Below are 19472 nucleotides of genomic sequence, written 5' to 3' on the forward strand. Positions count from 1 at the left end.
GCTTTATAACAAAGTGAATCAGGTATACATATACATATGTTCCCATATCTCTTCCCTCTTGCGTCTCCCTCCCTCCCACCCTCCCTATCCCACCCCTCTAGGTGGTCACAAAGCACCGAGCTGATCGCCCTGTGCTATGCAGCTGCTTCCCACTGGCTATCTGTTTTACATTTGGTAGTGTATATATGTCCATGCCACTCTCTCACTTTGTCCCAGCTTACCCTTCCCCCTCCCTGTATCCTCAAGTCCATTCTCTAGTAGGTCTGTGTCTTTATTCTTTATTCCGTCTTGTCCCTAGGTTCTTCATGCCTTTTTTTTTTAAATTTTAGATTCCATATATATGTGTTAGCATACAGTATTTGTTTTCCTCTGACTTACTTCACTCTGTATGACAGACTCTAGGTCCATCCACCTCACTACAAATAACTCAGTTTCGTTTCTTTTTATGGCTGCGTAATATTCCATTGTATGTATGTGCCACATCTTCTTTAGAAAGGATGAGATTGATGAAGCAGGAAGGTCTATATTCAGATACAGGTGTTCAGTCCCCGAGTCCGGCCCACATTTTGGCCTTAGATAACGTGCTCTGTTTTCGAGCCTCAGTTTCCTTCCCTGTTGAGCGGAGGTGATGCTGATTCCTCCTGTGAAGAACACTCATGCGTGTGGGTGTCTTTGGCAAGTCAGTGTAGAGACCAACGTGAAAGAATTACTCAGTAAATCAAGCTATTGATGATAATGATGATGAAGATAATAATGATAATAAAGCTGCTGCCTTTGGGGCCTGATTTCATCTTCGTGTAATTTTTCATTTTCACTGTTTGTATTTTAGTTATGACAGTCTGTTGAATGATTTTGTTGAGTCTGAGTTTTTTCTGATTGATGGAGACTCACTGCTGATGACATACATCTGTGAGAAATCCTTGCGGCCTGAACAGGGCCTGCACTTCTTTTACCTGGTGGAATGCTACCTTATGGATCTAATTAATAAAGGAGGACAGTTTTCCGTCGTCTTCTTCAAGGTAACGTGACAGTTGGGTTCTTTTCTATGATTTGAGAACTGAGACTACAATGACATTGTTTTATAAGTAGGTTTTTTTTCTTATTTCAAAGTGAAGTAGATCTATAAAAATTCAGCAAATTTAAAGGGAAGAACAGAAAATAAAAGTGACCCAGGATCCCAGTATTCAGAAATTACTACATTGAGGATGATGATTATTATTTTTATTGGGGTATAGTTGTTTTACAATGTTGTGTTAGTTTCTGCTGTGCAGCAAAGTGAAGTAGAGTTCTCTCTGCTATATAGTAGGTTCTCATTAGTCTATTTTATACATACTGGTGTATATATATCAATCCCAATTACCCAGTTCTTCCCACTCCCCCCTTTCCCCCCTTGCTGTCCATACGTTTGTTTCTATTTCTTTGTCTCTATTTCTGCCCTGCAAACCGGTTCATCTGTACCATTTTTCTAGGTTCCACATATATGCGTTAATATACGATATTTGTTTTTCTCTTTCTGACTTACTTCACTCTGTATGACAGTCTCTAGGTCCATCCACGTCTCTACAGATGACCCAGTTCAAAAAGAAACATGCACCCCAGTGTTCATTGCAGCACTATTTACAATAGCCAGGTCAACGTAAATGTCCATCACAGACGAATGGAGAAAGAAGATGTGGTACATATACACAATGGAATATTACTCAGCCATAAAAAGGAATGAAATTGGGTCATTTGTAGAGGATTATTTTTTATTTGCCCTCATGGAGCTTTCCTGTGAGGACACACAGGACCCTGGAGGAGGGGGAGGGGTGTCCTCGGAAGCAACTGAGCTGATCTCCGGGTTCTAATCTCCCAACTCCAAGTAGGTCCACCTCTGTCTTCAAAACTCAACAGTTTGTGGGGGCTTCCCTGGTGGCGCAGTGGCTGAGAGTCTGCCTGCTAATGCGGGGGACGTGGGTTCGAGCCCTGGTCTGGGAGGATCCCACATGCCGCGGAGCAACTAGGCCTGTGAGCCACAGCTACTGAGCCTGCGTGTCTGGAGCCTGTGCTCCGCAACGGGAGAGGCCGCGATAGTGAGAGGCCCCCGCGCCGCGATAGTGAGAGGCCCCTGCTTGCCACAACTAGAGAAAGCCCTCGCACAGAAACGAAGACCCCACACAGCAAAAATAAATTAATAAACTCCTACTCCCAGCAACTAAAAAAAACAAAAAAACCAAAAAAAAAACCAGTTTGTTTGAGCCCAGAGGTGGATCAAACTCACCAATGTTGCTTCGTTCTTATTTGCTCTGAAGTAAATACATCCAAGGGAAGATACCTGGTCTTCCTTGATTTGAATGTGCATATAAGTAATGAAATTTTAACAGTTTCAAATACATGTATGTATCATACCACCACCACCTCCTCATTCTACCCCTAAAGGTAACAAGTGTGTTATTCTTGGAGGTTTTAGTGCATATCTGTTCAGTTCTTTTGTGATCCATATTATTGTTAGATATTTGAGCCTTGCTGACTGCCTGCGAGCAATGCATGAATTGTGGGCTTTTGATAAAAACCGGTGGTACTTCCGGGTGACCTGGGACTGTCCCTGCAGCGTGATCCACCCCAGCTTTCCCTATGGACGCTTTATAGCTACCATTTGCTTTTACATATTTTTCTTTCCTTTTTCTTTTTGAAGTGAGATTGGAGAGGAGAAGAATTAGAATGGGAAGGGAAAGTGTGAGTTAAAGGGGACACATGTATTTAAACTCAAATTGTGATTTGTGGCATGTGTCTGCAAAATGACAGTCAAGGATCGAGGGTCTATGTTCTGACTATAAAACAGAATACGACTGTGTTGGAACCTGTTCCTTTAATGACTTTCATGGTATGTGTTAACCAGCAAAACTAGTAGACGGCTAAATGATGGTTTCAAAATTGTCTACCCCACAGGATGCTGAACATGCATACAACAGCGTCCCTGAATTGCTTCCTCTGAGAATGGCGTTAATTCTCCACCTTCAGCATAATACCAACATTGATGTCCGAACGGACTTTTCTGGGTGCTTCTCACAAGAGTGGAAAAGTTTCTTGGAAGACAGTTACCCATATTTTCTGATCGTTGCCGATGAAAGCCTGAGCCATCTACAAGTACACCTTTTCAACTTTTTAATCATGCAGTCCTGGGCGATGAATGTCAATGCCGTGCTCTTCTCGGGCCAAGCATCCGATGTCCTTCGACTTTACGCGTACTTTATGCCGAGCAAGTACAAACACCAGTTGATTTTCCAGAAGGTAGTTTGCACCTAAAAGACAAACTTTTAGAATTTCACGAAATTTCTGCATTACTTGACTCAGTTTTGTTTCTCCCTCTTTTATGGAAATTATCATAGGTTTAACAGAGAGGTGTAGAAAAACAGAAATGATAATAATAAAACAAAAATGCAGTCATTTATCGGGCAGTTGTTGTCATAACAGTAGTGCTTGGTGCTTCCCATGAGTCACTTTATTTAACCTTCACAGTGACCCTGTGAGGGAGGTGTTAGTGTTGTCTGTGTTTTGCAGATGATGAAGTAGATACTTGAACAAATAATCTGCCCATTGTCAATTCCAAATCCAGTAATACAGCCTGGATTTTAAAAGAGGCAGCCTGACCCCAGCACTTCGGTGCTTAAGCGTGGCATGCGCTTCCATCTCCACTTAGGAAGGCCAGACACGCGTCCACATACTAGTGAAATGATGGTGAATATGGTAGCTTTTCATGAGAAAACAATGGTGAAAGTTGATGAAATACAATTTAAAAAAAAAAGTAAAAAAAATATTTTGGCCGTACTGCATGGCGCATAGGATCTTGGTTCCCCGACCAGGGATCCAGCCAGTGCCCCCTGCATCGGAAGCATGGAGTCTTAATCACTGGACTGCCAGGGAGGTCCCTGAAATAAAATTATTTCTTAACATTAAATCATTAATAGAATTTTCAAAGTATTTAGAATTTTAATCCTGTGATCTTATTATTTTGCTGTATTGGTATAATTGGTAATGACTGTATTGAACGTTTGGGAGTTCAAAAATGCTCGCCAATTTTAGAAATAAATTTGGTTTCTGTCTAATTTTCACTAATAGGGAATTTAGAATGTGAAGACAATTCTATATATCATCAAAATGATTTTTGTGTCAGTTAACATTTTCACTTTTTTGAGTTGAGGGTCACACCCCTCGTGGCACTGGCCACATCTGGATGGCTATCACAAAATCCAATAAGATAGTTTACTTTGCTTTCGTTAGAACTTCAGTCATTAAACTATTTCCAACTCTGGTTGCCTGCTGTGAGTAGGAACAGCCTTGTGTGTGTATTTTTTTTTTAATTAAAAAATTATTTTTTGTAGTGACAGGAGGTCCTGTAATCCGTTCATTTCATTTTTTATTCTGTTAGAGCAGTTTCTGAATCTGTGTTTGAAGAGTCCCTACAAACTTCCTTGCTAGTCTTTTCTCAAGAAAGACATTTTTTAATGGAGGATTTTATTTCTGGTAAAATAATTTATTTCCTAGTTTATTGAACACTCACCTTAAAGAGGTGATTTCATTGATCAGTTTGAGGACTGTGTGAAATGTGTATAAAAATGCCATGCATGTTGCTAATGGCTGTTGCTGGATGTTCATTACCTGGGGAAGGCGGTTATGCTATTCTCTCTGTGTCTCTTTGAATTTTTTTTCTAATAAAATCTAGTGCATTAAATGGGTAAATTGTTTCTTTTTGAGATATTGAAAATGTTCTAAAATTAGATTATGGCGATGGTTGCGCAACTCTGTAAATTTACCCAAAGCCATTGAATTGTACCCTTAAAGTGAGGGGATTTTGTGTCATGTTAATTATACCTTGATGAAGTTGTTAAAAAATAAAATGGACCTCGACAAAAATTAATTTGGCGAAGACAGGCAGGCTTTAAAAGCATTGTTGATGATCTGTAATTACATTAGTGTATTTTTTTTTAACTTAGAAACATATTGTAACAATATTATCTTCAATATATGATTTTCTTTAGTTGGAAAGTAATGTGATATATTATTTATGACGATTTATGTGACTTGCCTTTCTTTTGCAGAGTGAAAAGCACTTTGAGAATGCTTATAAAACCCTGATTAAGCAATTGAAGGAATGTAGAGTTTTAGCATTAGGACGTCTTTTTGGAAATTTAAAATGGAAAGATATGATGGAAGAGGTACTGAAACTTTTAAAAATCTTTTGATTTGAATGAATTGTTTAATTACTAAAAAAATGCAAACATAGTTCAGAGTTCTCATATACCTCTCACCCAGCTTCCGCCCCCAGTGTTAAGATCTGATGTAACCAAGGTACGTTTGTGAAACCAGGAAATTAATATCACTATAATAATATTAACAGACAAACATATTAATAACAGACTTTAATACACCACTTTTTCCGATTATCAGAAAAATTATTCACAAATTTTATTTTTACTGGATGCCTAATATTTCTCTAATGCTGAACATTTAAATTGTTTGAAAATTGGCTTTAACAGATAACTTTGTGATGAACATCTTGGAGCATAAATCTTGGTACACATTTTGTATAACTTACTTAATCTACATACCTAGAACTTGCATAGTCAATCAGAAAGTATCAACATACATAATGATAATCATATGTATTGCCAAATAGCTTTGCAGTAACTCTGTGCCTATGTATACTCTGATTTGCGAATATAAGAGAAATGACACGTCACATGATTTCCAGTGCTGTTATCCTTAAAATATACTTTGCTAATTTGAAAGTAAAAATATGCTATCTAATTGTCCTTTTTGTACTAAAATGGTTGAACACTTTTATTAATATTTGTATTTTGTGAATTATCTGCTCATCTCTTATTAAAGGCTTAGATGTTTTATTGATTTATAGGAGCTCTTTACATATTTAAACTTGTAATAATGTCATTGAAATACTTATTATGTTCCCATTTTGAATTTTGTTTCTTGCTTTAAACAGAAATGTTTTTGTGTAGCCATATCTGTTTTTCTCTTCGGTACGAGTTCTTCTAGTAAGATCATTTATGATTGAAAACATTTTTCTAAATACCACGACATTTTACAATTTCCTTCTGTGACAGGCATGTGAAACTATTTCTCTGCTTAAGCAACTGTGGCCGGAAGGATCTGACATTCGGCAAGTCCTTTGTGTTACTTCGTGCTCCTTGTCTTTGAGTTTATACCATCACTTTTTAGAAAACAGATCGAAGACCACTGATGCTCAGAAAGCTAACATCCAACAGGTATGATAAGTTTACCGTGAAACACCAGTGAAATTTTATTTATTTGATTTTACTGAAACATCTGTTGTGCTGTTAGATGGGTTGGTGTTCTACTCACAGATGTTTCCCTTAGTACATTTTTAGTCAAATGTGTCCAGCCCTCCAGCGGAAGATAAGAAAGTGGCCCTTGGTGAGAGTTTACCCCCTTATGATGTTCTGGGCTCTTACATGCCTTGTGCCATTAAGTCTTCACGACAGCAGTTTAAGGGAGGTGCTGTGATTCTTACTGAGGTTCAGAGAGTCCAGGGAACATTCGTCAAACCCAAGGATGAAATACAGTGTGGATTGAAACCAGGTCTGTCTGTCTTATCCAAGCTCCACTCTGTCCACTGCCTTGTGCAAGGAGCTTCCTGCTGTCCTAGCTGGACAGATGCTAAAGCCACAGCTTCTGTAGGGCTGACAGAGGCCATTGAGACTCTGTAGACTGGTGTGGGTTTGTTCGCCAACCAACTAGCCATCCCTGTGTGTCTGCACATGTGCACGCATGCACTCAGACACACACGTGTACACGTACTGTGTTGTTTACAACCTGAGTGCTGGGGAACCCCCGGTTGAAGATTCTTATGAAAGAGAAACACAGTTTGGTCTCTTTCTTTCATAGTTTCAGAAACGAACAGGGCTCGTCATCTTTCTCCTGTGTCCTTTAGGTCTGCTTGAATAGTGTCTTTGCAAAATAATGTAGGTGGCTAGGCGTGCCATTTTAAATGATCACAAAAGTGATACTAAACCACTTGTCTCTCTGGGGCTTCTCATCGTTGGACCCCGTCTGGCCCTGTGGAGGCACACTGAATGAGCCTCAGTCTGGTTCCGGTGACAGCCCTGCAAACATTGTCTCATCAGGTTAAATATGCCCACTTCTTTACCCTGTTTCCACTTGGGTACGTTTTCAGATTGTACCGCTTTCCTCACCCTGGTAGTTTTCAGTATAACCTTTAAAATAGGACGCCTGGGAGAAAAGAGATGGAGCATTTCATGTGTGGCCCCGCCGTGCAGAATCCTGTGAGCTCCTGACGTCATGTGCTGCTGGGTCAGCTCATGTGAAGTTGGGCTCAACTAAGAACATAGGAAGTTGCTTCATGTAAACTGCTACTAAGCTGGCGGTTCCTTGTCTCTCTTACCCAACGTGTGTGTTATGTGAAGAAAAGAACTTTTGCAAAAATGCAGAGTGAACAGCGTAAGAGCGTGTGGTTCCTGCCCACGTGGTGCAGCTGCACCCTCTCTGAGGTGCCTAGGCATCAGATGGTGTCCTGGCCACGGTCCTCTGACCCACCTTCTTTATTTGATGCAGGTGGAGACGAACTGCCCCACCCTGGAGGGGGTGACAGATTGGTGTAGACTGCACTGTCTCAGCGTGGCATTTCTCCTCCACTTACCTCTTTCCCAAAGAGCATGTACCAGATTCATCACTTCCCGCTGGATTAAGGACATTCAGACTTTCTTAACAATGGTAAGTATACTCTTGATTAGTTTATTTTTATGTTTTTATTATTTTTTTGCGGTATGCGGGCCTCTCACTGTTGTGACCTCTCCCGTTGCGGAGCACAGGCTCCGGACGCGCAGGCCCAGCAGCCATGGCTCACGGGCCCAGCCGCTCTGCGGCATGTAGCATCTTCCCAGACCAGGGCACGAACCCGTCCCCCCCACATCAGCAGTTGGACTCTCAACCACTGCGCCACCAGGGAAGCCCTAGTGGATCAATTTGAATGGACATTTTTTAAGGATCTTGTACTTATAGTCAGAATGTCCAAGGAAAGTGTTTTAGAACCAATCAGTTAGGAAGCCGGTCCACAAATATTTATTTAATGCACGTGCATCATGTGGATCACAGGAAAAGAAGGTGTTCACCCACCCCACGCAGCACTTTCACAGAGCTACATTTTGCAGGGAGAGACAGATAAGGAATTTTTAAAACTACTCCTGCAGGATAGAAACTGCAGGACGCTTTAGAATCTGATACTAAAAAGACTGAACTCAGTCTGAAAAGGATGACTTCTTTTAAGAAATGAAGAGAAGTTAAGTAACCCAAGTCTGTGTGTAGGAGTTAGCAGGTTGGAGGGAGGCTGCACACCAGGTTCTAGGAGGTAAAGCAGCCTGTGTGATCGTGCCGCGGATGGCGTGACTGAGTGTCCCTGGACTAGAAAGAACACAGGAAAGGGACAAAGTGGAAGGGACGGGTCGGAGGCAGACCCTGTGGCCCCTTCAGGTGCTGTTAGGAGGGTGGAGATGTAACCTGATGCCAAGCACAGCGAGAGGCAGCTGGATGGTCTCTAGGTCAGTGGCACTTTCATTTCAAAACAAGTGTCTCAGGTGCAGTGCAGAGGGTGCATCAGAGAGGTGACACGTGGACTCGGGAAGCCAGTTAGGTGACTGTCACCTCCGTGTCTGTAAGTGGTGCTGATGTTGGGGACAAGGGCATGGGCAGAGGGCTGGACAGCAGTGGGCAGTCGATCATGATTTGAGGTGTGGAGTCGACAGGTTTAGTGAGTGAGCGGCGGGGGCAGGGAAGAGTCGGGGGGACAGTCTCCTCTTGAGCCTCCAGGGGGAGGGGAGGGTGCCATGGTCCACGGGACGCTGGTGGAGGCCGCCGTGTGTTCAGTTTTGGAAAGAGTGCGTTTGAGGGTCCAAGGACATACCCAGATGGAGGTACCAGGTGAGCTGTGTTAATACTGGTTTGGAGCTCCGCAGAGTGGGATGCGTTGGATGTAAAGATTGGGAGTCATCAGCCCACGGATGTTCATGTAGTGGACGAAATTATGTCGGGAGAGAGATGATAAGAGGGCCCGGGGCAGAGACCCGAGAAAGTCCATCGTGCAGTGGTCCCACATAGGCTGAGGTGCTGGGAAGGAACGGCTGAAATGGATGGAGAGGAGAGAGGGGAACGGATGGCTCTGAGAGACGGGAACCGTGTCTCCAAATGTGGGCGTGGCTAATAGGATCAGGTGTGTCGAGAGCTGTAGGGGGTTAAGGACTGAGCACAGTCCACTGGGTTTGAGGGCACAGGGCTCACTGCTGCTGGGAATCAAGAGGCAGGTGAGCAGAGTGGTGGGGAGGAAAGTCAGTGTCAGTGATTCAGAGGTGAGTGGGAGGGAAAACATAATGGTGGAGAGAACTTTCTGTGTAAGAGGCTGAGAATAAGGGAACGGCAAAGGGCAGAGCTGGCACCTGGGTCAATGGAGAGTGCTTTGCAGCACTATTCACAACAGCCAAGACGTAGAATCAACGTAAATATCCATCAACAGAGGAATGGATAAAGAAGATGTGGCACATATGTACAATGGAATATTACTTGGCCCTAAAAATGAATGAAATAATGTTATTTGCAGCAACGTGGATGGACCTAGAGATTGTCATACTGAGTGAAGTAAGTCAGACAGAGAGAGACAAATACCATATGATATCACTTATATGTGGAATCTAAAAAGATGATGCAAATGAACTTATTTACAAAACAGAAACAGACTCACAGACATAGAATACAATCCTGTGGTTACCAGGGTGTGTAAGGGGGGAGGGATAAATTGGGAGATTGGGATTGACATATACACACTACTCTATATAAAATAGATAACTAATAAGGACCTCTGTGTAGCACAGAGAACTCTACCTGATATTCTGTAATGATGTATACAGGAAAAGAATCTAAAAAAGAGTGGATACTCTTTTATATCTATACACTTATATGTATAAGTGAATCACTTTGCTGTACACCTGAAACTAACACAACAGAGTAAATCAACTGTACTCCAATATAAAATAAAAAAAGAGTGCTTTTAAAATGACAGATGGAGCATGTCTAAATGCTGATCACGGAAACTAAGAGAGGATAGGATGAAAATACAGGGAGAGTCAGGTGAGGGGGGGGCACGCGGAGGATGCCCTTTTATGGAGGGAGGGGTATGGCCGTTCTTACAGGAGAGAGTGAAGAAAGAATGGTACAGATTGGCTGTGACGGAGGTTGTGGGGTCTGTTTACAGTTCCTGCTTGCTGGTGTGAATTTCCTCTGTAAAGTAGAGACAGTCATGTGCTCAAAGTCATGGCGAGGAAGCAGGCCCGGAAGTTTAAGAACAGTGAAATATGTGGGAGATACTTACTGGAGGCGGGGAAGAGTAAGCTCTACTGAGAGGGACATACCACCCTGTCCTGCCTGGTACTTTGGAGGCTTCCCTTGACATATTTGACAGAAGAATTATAGTGGCACCCGTATGTGTTATCATATACTTTTCCGTGTCCGGTGGGTCCTAACCACATGGCCGCAGGCACAAGGAAGCCAGCTGATGGCATGATAGGTACAGAAAGGAACAAGAGAGTTTAGGCGGGGCGGACGCCCTTGGTGGATTTGTACCATTTTATGGAAAAGAAGACAGGAAAGAGGTTTCCGTATCTTTGCCAGGGGGTGGTGCAAATGCTGGGCTAGGAAACAAAGCACCAGAGACAAGCTACAAGGACCCTATCGTGCAGGGGGAGAGCAGAGGGGCTGCTGACCTGGGGGACCTGGTGTGATCAGCGAAGGAGTGTGATGGCCATTACACAGGGCTGGAAGGATGGGCCGGCGGTGGGCGTGAGGAGCCCCTCTTCGGGGCTTGGCAGGCAGACAGACTGTCGTTCCCTGGCCCGTCTCTCCCTCTCCCTTACTTCCCATCTTACTGTAAATGCCTGCCATTCTCTGCCTGAAGGTTTGATCTTCTGGGTCTGAAATGCTGGGGTGTAATGCCCCACCGACGGCAGGTGAGGGCTGGGTGCAGGAGACCCCAGCTTCCTTACACGTCGGGGCAGGTAACCCTGAAACGTGCTCTACGCTCTCAGAATTCCCCAGTGGAATTAAGCTCTGGTTGTCCACAGGGGTCGTGGGTTGGGAACCATGGTCCTTCCTGGCTTTCTTTTCTTTCCCGTCTCACTTCTGCATCCCCTCACGGGCGCCTCTTGAGAGCAGTCACAAATTAGTGCTTTTCCATAAAGTTGAGGCTCGGGGTCTGCTTCATGGGGGAGCCCAAAGCAAGGCAAGGACGGAGAGCAGGTCCTGGTGATGGCAGGCATGGGTATGTTGGGGAGAATGTGACCTGGGTCAGAGGGGTGAGGGGGATCGCTGGATACAAGACATTCGAGAAGTGTCGATGGTATCGTCTTCTTGGAGGCTGAAGTTATCTGTGGTGCTGGTGAAGCTGCGCCAGGCAGGAAAGTCATCGCTATTTGGGTACGTGGGGGACCTAGGAGCACGGTCAGGAGGGGCTTCCAGACGGAGCAGACAGATGGCGGCAGGCTTTTGGGCCGGGGGAGGAGGATAGATCGGAAGTGACGAGGACACCCCCTCTTCTCCATCCTGTGGTCAAGCCATGCATGGAGCCAGGTGGCAGGGGAGGTGCTTGTTCATCGGGAAAGGCCGCGATCTGCACTGTGGTCCCCTCTTCCTCACTTTTCCGTCCTCAGCAGACAGGTGTGTCCGAACCACACAAAAAGGAATTCTTCAGAGCTTCTTAGCCTTTTTGTTCTGGGGCCCCTGTGGCTATCTGATGAATGTTATGGCCCAGAATAATATAAATGCCTCAAATAAGGTTCTTAGGGAAATCAGTTATGATGAAATACTGTTATCAAAATATTATAACCGTATCGTTTATGATATAGTAACACATGTGCTTCTTTGTTACTACATTAGATAATCAGATAAATACCGTACTTTCAATGGATGGTGAGTGTCAACAGTATCTCGATATGTTTGCAGTGCTTATAATGAAAACATCTGTGATCCCTACTGGTGCCCAATCCCAGCTACTGCCTGGGAGGGACGGTATTTTGTCTGGGTTTGCAATGGAAGAAAATACAAAGTTTGCCACAGGTTAGCAAAAATAAAATGTAATTTTCTGACCCAAGTTCATGGACTCCCCGAATTCTATCAGGTGAAGAACGTCTGTGAAAACCGCTTTTCTGCACTACCTCTCCCTCATAAGCCTGGCCTCTGGCTAGACTGGCAGGTGCCCTTACTTTGGGGATTGGAAAAACAAAAGCCAAATTCCTGGCTTTTAAAATAATAATACAGTAAGTTCCCTTCACGTTTCGAACTTTCAAAGATGTGAACGTGTGTTCGCACGTCCAGTCACGTAAGTTAGTTCATGTGTCTGGCATGCATTGTCCTGGGCATGGTTCCTCTACAAGTGGTTGTGCTTTTGTGCACTTTACTATCCTGTGTTTGTTTTTTATGTATTCTTTGTGTGAAAAGTATTATAAATCTATGACAGTACATACTATATAGCCGACTGTGTTAGTTGGGTACCTAGGCTAACTTTGTTGGACTTACAAACAAATTGGACTGACGAACAAGCTCTTGGAATAGAACTCGTTCGTATGTAGGGGACTTGCTGTACATTGATCCATGTATAACAAATATTATTGAAAAGACAACTGTCTTCTTCTGCCCCCACTGCGCCTCCCTCCCCCTTCCCATAGAGTGTCCATGAGTGAGGAGGGGACCCCGTTGGAGAATAAGTGAAGGGTCCCCTGCGTGGGGTGGGCAGCGTGATGGAGTCCGCCCTGAGGTTTCGGGCTCTGTGACAGAGAGGACGTGTCGGCAGCATGGAGACTGGGAGACGGCCTCACCGAGAGACCTGGGGCCGCGTGTGCCAGAGGACTGGTCTAGAAAATGCAGTTGGGGTCTGGGCACGAAGGATGGAGATGTGGCCCCTGTGCTGCCAGGGGTGGGAGGGCATCTGAGGTCCTCAGGCCCCAGGTGAGTCCCGCTGGCTGATGAGGGTGCGGAGGTGGGCCTCTGGGCTTGAGGGTCCTCAGAAGGCAGGCGAGATGAGTGGGACATGTCGTGGCAAGTCCCTCAGCGTCTCAGGGCTGTCTTTAGTAGACATGAGCTCCAGGGGACCCAGTGGAAGCCAGCGAGCAGCCAGTCTCCGTCCAAGGGGCTGGGTCTGTGGCCTGAGCAGAACACAGGAGAGCCCTGTCCACCTGGGGCCGCATCTTGAGCGGAGGGCACCCTCTTCCAACTGACACGAGGCGACCCCTGTGTAAACGCCCCTGTTGGGGTCTGGCTGGGGGGATGCGGTGCAGACCCTGGAGGGGATTGACCTGAGGGTGACTGAGAAGTGATGTGTTGGACTAGTTCTGCTGGTGGTGCATAGACTGTATTTACTGTAACAGCTGACAGAGGTGTCGGGTCAGCAGCTGCAGCTCAGGTGCAGACAAGTCCGTCGATGCGTACCTGGGTCATACTTGTGAACATTCACAACTGCTCTGACAGAAGTTTTCAACGGTTTTGTGAGGTGGTGGACACAGTATCATGGGGGTTGCTGACGCTCGAGTGAAAGCATTCTCCTGTGTCCCAGGTCCCACTGGGGAGCTTTGCTCTAGGCGTTTTTGGTTCTGTCAGGCAGAGGCAGACTGTGGCTAATTAAAAGGTTTATGAAGACTCTATTCCTACTTCCCATTTAATTCACTTTAGACATTTTAATATAAGTCATGCCAGTTTAATACACTGAGCCTATTGATACAGCATGTCAGATCCTGAAATAACACATTATAGCATCGATAATATTGTGCTCTGCTGTAATTTTATTTCTGAGAAATACTTAATTTTTGGTCAACTTTATTGAGGTTGAATTACATGTGCTCAACTATTGAATAGTATGAATGTGTTAACTGTGGTGTTGATTTACAGATTTAAAGGAATGCTCTGAATGTATACTTTTCATTTATAGAGAGTTTTATAAACAATTTCTTATGTACAGTGAGCACGAGTTGAAAAGAACATTACAAAATCTTTCTGCCTTACGGAATGTTCTAAGATGGCCCTGCAGGACATTCCTTGTGGCTTTGGCTGGTAGAAGACATCACCTTTAATTAGGATGGCGTGGACTGCTGGATGTGGTGGGAGGGCCTACCGTTTATTCTGTGCGTGTCCTTGACCTCTATTGCCTCACTCAGACACATCACTCCTCTGTCCTCATTTTACTAACGAAAACTTGGGCTCAGAAGGGCTGCGGGGCCCATTAGCACAGCTAATAAGTGACCAAGCCGAGGTCCACCTTCATCTCTGCCCAGCTTCCCAGTCTGTGCCCTTCCTCATCTTCTCCTCTCCCGACGTGGGGAGGGCTGACTGTCACCTGGGTGAGCCCCCCCTTGATCTGTCTTCACCATTCTCCATGCTTCACTTTGGTAGCACCTGGGAGCTAGAAGCCTAAGTTCGTAACATAATTTCAGCCTCTGAAATGTTCACAGTGAAGGGCATATCCTCAGGCTTCTGGGGAAGGTAGCTCGGGACGTGGAAGAGAGAGTTTCATGTTGGCTCAAATCTTGACACTTGGGGATGACATGGAGGTACCTCTCAGCTGAAGCGGCTCCAGTGAGGAAGCTTTGGTGTCCTGTTTTCGCATATTTCTGTTTACTCAGCGGTGTTATGGGAAAGGCTCTGTGGCCCGGGGGTGGGGACAGCCCTTACATGGCTGTGGTACCCAAAGTACAGCCCCCTGACCAATAGCATCCTAAGAACAGGTTAGAAATGCAGTTTCTTGGGCTCCCCCCAGACCTACTGGATCAGCCTCTGGGGATGCTGCCTAGCAAGCTGTCTTCTCTTTTTTTTTTTCTTTTTTCTTCTTCTTTTTTTTTTTTGCAGTACGCGGGCCTCTCACTGTTGTGGCCTCTCCCATTGCAGAGCACAGGCTCCGGACGTACAGGCCCAGCGGCCATGGCTCACGGGCCCAGCCGCTCCGCGGCATGTGAGCTCTTCCCGGACCGGGGCACGAACCCGCGTCCCCTGCATCGGCAGGCGGACTCCCAACCACTGCGCCACCAGGGAAGCCCTGTCTTCTCTTTAATAATCTTTCCAGGGGAGGTTTTGCAGCAGTTTGAGGACCACAGCTTTATGGCCCTGAAGAGAGCTCGTTCGTGTTTTATTTGTAGGTAAAACTCCACCCTAGGTACCGGGTTCCTGATTCTTTGATACCTGTGACCTCATCAGGAACCCTATGCAGCCATCCTCAGTCACCTGGTTAGAGCTGGGCCGTCCAGGGTAGGAGCCGATCGCCACACTTGGGTATTAGGCACTTGAAACGTGCCTAAGTCTAAAAGAGACATCAGATTTCATAACCTTCGTGTGAAAAGCATGTAAACTATTCTGTGAATATTTTTATATCGATTACACATTGAAATGACAATATTTTGGGTATGTTGGGTTGAATAAAATAAAACGAATTTCAGCTTTTTTTTTTTTAATGTGAAAAAAGTTTAAGAAACATATGGAAATTTAAGGTAACGTATGCAGCTTGCCTGCGTTCCACTTCTATTGGATAACGCTGTTAAAGTTCCACATCCATATAGATAAAGAGGTTATTCACGTTTGGAGAGCCTGGGTGTGTTATCGTGTGTGGAGCAGAGAAGCCTCCGTTTTTCCCTCTCAACCCAGCTCCCCAAACTCGAACGCCGACTCAAGGGATGACCAGGTTTGTGCGCTGCGGTTGTTTGGGTCGCGGCTGCCCTGTTCTGAGCTCAGTGCTGCCGCTGAAGACGTTCTGCCCGTGACAGGCGGGAACACAGCTGCCCAGGGATGTAGGTGGATGGGGATCTTTGTGAAGGATCCCCTAAACAATCAAATGCTCTTTTTTTAAATGCTGTTTTGACCTGAAAGTAACATTGGAAGCATTAAACCCTGAGGAAAGAACAGAGGCACATTTGAAAGCAGAAGTATTTCTCTAGTCCCGTATCTGTGGGAGAAAAGTTGTAAGAGTCAAGTACGGATTTCTGTGACTGGGAATAAGGACTATGCTGAATCATTCTTGGTCAGCCTGATTTTAGTTTAACTTTAAATCTTTCAAGGTGTGACACATTCATTATGACCCAGCCTGGAAGGGCTCACGTCCGTAAGAATGGAAAAGCCCAGCCCCACTTGCCTTTCAGTTGGATTATTGAGATGTTTGAAGTCTTCTAGGTTCTTGCTAATGTAAAAATTGTCACTAACGTGGTTTTTATTTCCAATTTCAGAAAAAGTGGTGTGAATACTTCATCCTAAGTAATATAGATGTTTTTGAATTTTGGAATCTGGATTTAACTCACCTTTCCGACTTAAGTGATGAGCTTTTATTGAAGAATATAGCATTTTACTATGAAAATGAAAGTGTTCAAGGTACCACCCTAGTATCTTATAATAATTATGCCTTTACCCAGAGATAAACATTATAAAGGATTTAAAGCTTCAAAATTATTTTCCTATACTTGCAACATATAGCAGTCATTTTCTTTCAAATATTTATTTATGCGTGTATATAAGTTTTACTTAGTTGCAATCAGAGTGAATGTTGTATTTAAAAATATTTTTAACTTAATATTACTCCACAAGTATTTTTGGAAAAAATACATCTTTGGGAACTTGGCATTTCTAGATAATTTTAACAGGTGAATTTTTCAGTTAAATATACGCAGAACATTTTTCAGAATATTTACTCTAATTAATGTAATCATGTACTACTATTAGATATTTAGGGAATTTTAAGTTTTTCCAAAGATAAAGCTGATTTATATATTTGTTGTATATAATTAATTTTTCTTTCTTTGAATAATTTTATTAGAAGAAATCTTCTGCTGTTTATTCGTAGTCAAAGAAAAATAAAAGACATTTTAAGAGAACTAAAACTGATTGAGCATTATTGAAGCTTCTTTGACCTCTAAGATTTGGTTCCTACATATTGCAAGTGTTAGAATGAGTTAGCTACAAATAAATTTAGCAATCCTCTACAAACTTTCTCATTTTTGAAAAATCATAGTTTTATTCTGTTTTATTGATTATAAAGTTATGTGTGACATAACATTTTTTGTTACCTTGAAGAATAGTTAGATATTCACCATCTGTTATTGTTAGTTAAGGCAGTTATAATGTTAATAGTTATCAAATAGGGAAACAGGATAAGCTTTAAAGTCTTCAGCCCCACAGTCAACACTAGGGACCGTTTGGCTCTAGGTTCCGTGTGGCACTCACAGAAAATTTCACTGTTTGACAAGTATTTCAGAGCTCTGTGAATTTAATTAAAATGTGTGCTTCTGTGTATGTGTGAATGACTTTCAGTGTTTACTACTTTGAACTCATGTAGGGCTACATTTGAATTTGGGAAATGGCATTATGAAAGATTATGAACATCTCTGGGATACTGTATCAAAGTTGGTCACAAAGTTTGATGTTGGAAAGCCATTTCCTCTGAGAACAGAACAATTTCCTTTTCTTAAAAAGGATCCATCACCAATCAAAGGTAATAAATCTCTAAATTAATTTGAAATAAAAGCATCGTTCCTCTGAAAATGTTTTGAAAGCACCAGTAACTAAATGTTGCAAGTATAAATAATTTTCGGGTACTATGCATTTAAAATGACCTATACTGTCATATCCTTGGGGAGATAATCTTTTGAGTATAATTTTGAACAGTGATATGTTTTCCTTGTAACTAACGTTGTTGCCAATTTTTAAGAAAGCCAGTGACTTCCATTACTATCAATCTGAAGTGTAGATCAAGTGAAAAATCTCTTGTGCGTAATGATGGAAAAGTTAGATAAGAGACACCAAACACCTTTTTATAAAATCGTAAGTAAGCTCAAAACAATAGGAGGGAAATTCCAGGAGCCAAACATGAAGGGAGAGACTGATCTCTGGGTCACTCTGAGAATTTCTAATTGTAGGTCTGCCCTCCTAAGAATCTGGGTTTCAGTGTACTCAGTCAGCAGAGTCAAGACAACTCTAAGCCAGAAAATAACCTTCAAGCGATCAAAGGAATCTGGCGTGTTCTCTGTAGAGGAACATCCTCATATACCCTGATTTTACAGGGCTTCTCTGCCACATACGAGTGCACATGCAAATTAATAAACAGCAGAGAAATAAGCCCCCAGGCAAACAGTAAGCTGCAAAACGAGAACTCTTAAGTATTTCAGATTTTCTAATTGTCACAAGTAGAATATACTATATGTAGGTTTAAAAATGCTTGAAGAAATAAAATATGAAATTTGAAACGTGAAAAACAAAATGATAGAAAACATCTTCACATTTTAAAATATTCAAAGTTGTAGAAATGAAAAGACTGTCAATGGATAGGTTCAAAAGCTGATTGGATTTGGCTAAAGAGAGAATTTGTGAGCTAGAAATAGATCAAAAGAACTACAGGTACAATAGTGATGAACACATTACATACCTTAAAATTTACACAGGGTTATATGTCAGTTATATCTCAAGCTGGAGAAATTTTAAAAGAACCGGAAAACAAACAAAAGAAATAGAGATAAAAAATGATAAAATACATGTTAAAAGACATGGAAGACAGAATGAAGCTGTCTAATCTTTCGTTCATTTGGAGATTTGGAAGGAGAGGCCAAGCCAGTGTAGATTGGGCCATATTTGATGAGACTGTGGCTGGCGTTTGCCTGGACGATGAAAGACAGGGATTTGCGCACTCAGGGCATATGATGAGTCCCAAGCGGGACAAAGCAAACGTATGCACATGCACACGCACACGCACAAATATACACACTAGGCACGATGCAGTGGGATTAGAGAATGTAAAAAATAAATATCTTAAAAGGACCAGAGTTACCTACAAAGGAATAAAAATTAGTCTCTAATAATAGACTTCCCCAAATATCATTATAGAAGTCAGAACATAATGAAATCATATGTTATTCTTAAAATACAGTTTTAAAAAATGAGTAGCTTGGACATTTTTCAAAATACAAACGCTGATTTATCCATCATCCTGTCGTCACTGGAGACATTTCTATATCATGAATTTCAGGAAGAATAAAATGACCCCAGATGGAAAGTGACAAAAAAAGCTAAGGGATGTATATGTATAACTGATTCACTTTGTTATAAAGCAAACTAACACACCATTGTAAAGCAATTATACCCCAATAAAGATGTTAAAATTAAAAAAAAAAAAAAGAAGAATGCTAAGGGGGGTTGGGGATGTATTGATACAAGTGTATTTTTCAGAGTACAGGGGAAGGATATATATCCCCTTTCATTATGTCAGAATGAGTTCCACCAGACAAAGACGCTTGAGAGCAAGGAGTTTATTGTTCCCAGGAAGATCCAATAAGGGAGTGCTTAGGTAATACCAGGAAGAAAACACAGTCGGTGCAGGCCGTGTTATTGCGTAGGTTTCCACGTGGGCAACTACAGGTAAGTTTTACTGGGTGGGAATC

General features: G+C 42.9%; 1 protein-coding gene across 1 annotated transcript in view; it reads left to right on the forward strand.

Moving 5' to 3' along the window:
• Window positions 1–656: 656 nt before the first annotated feature.
• DDX60 (DExD/H-box helicase 60) overlaps window positions 657–19472 on the forward strand; it is a gene marked incomplete at its 5' end in the record, with an annotated part of 77410 nt that continues 58594 nt past the window's right edge. The window contains 8 exons of the mRNA XM_082842372.1: window positions 657–679; window positions 830–1019; window positions 2929–3270; window positions 5079–5195; window positions 6102–6263; window positions 7591–7749; window positions 16275–16416; window positions 17378–17533. Coding sequence (XP_082698498.1) covers window positions 657–679; window positions 830–1019; window positions 2929–3270; window positions 5079–5195; window positions 6102–6263; window positions 7591–7749; window positions 16275–16416; window positions 17378–17533 — 1291 coding nt within the window. The remainder of the gene's footprint in view (window positions 680–829; window positions 1020–2928; window positions 3271–5078; window positions 5196–6101; window positions 6264–7590; window positions 7750–16274; window positions 16417–17377; window positions 17534–19472) is intronic.

This window comes from Leucopleurus acutus (genome assembly GCF_964270905.1).
Source record: "Leucopleurus acutus genome assembly, chromosome: 7".
Taxonomy (NCBI): domain Eukaryota; kingdom Metazoa; phylum Chordata; class Mammalia; order Artiodactyla; family Delphinidae; genus Leucopleurus; species Leucopleurus acutus.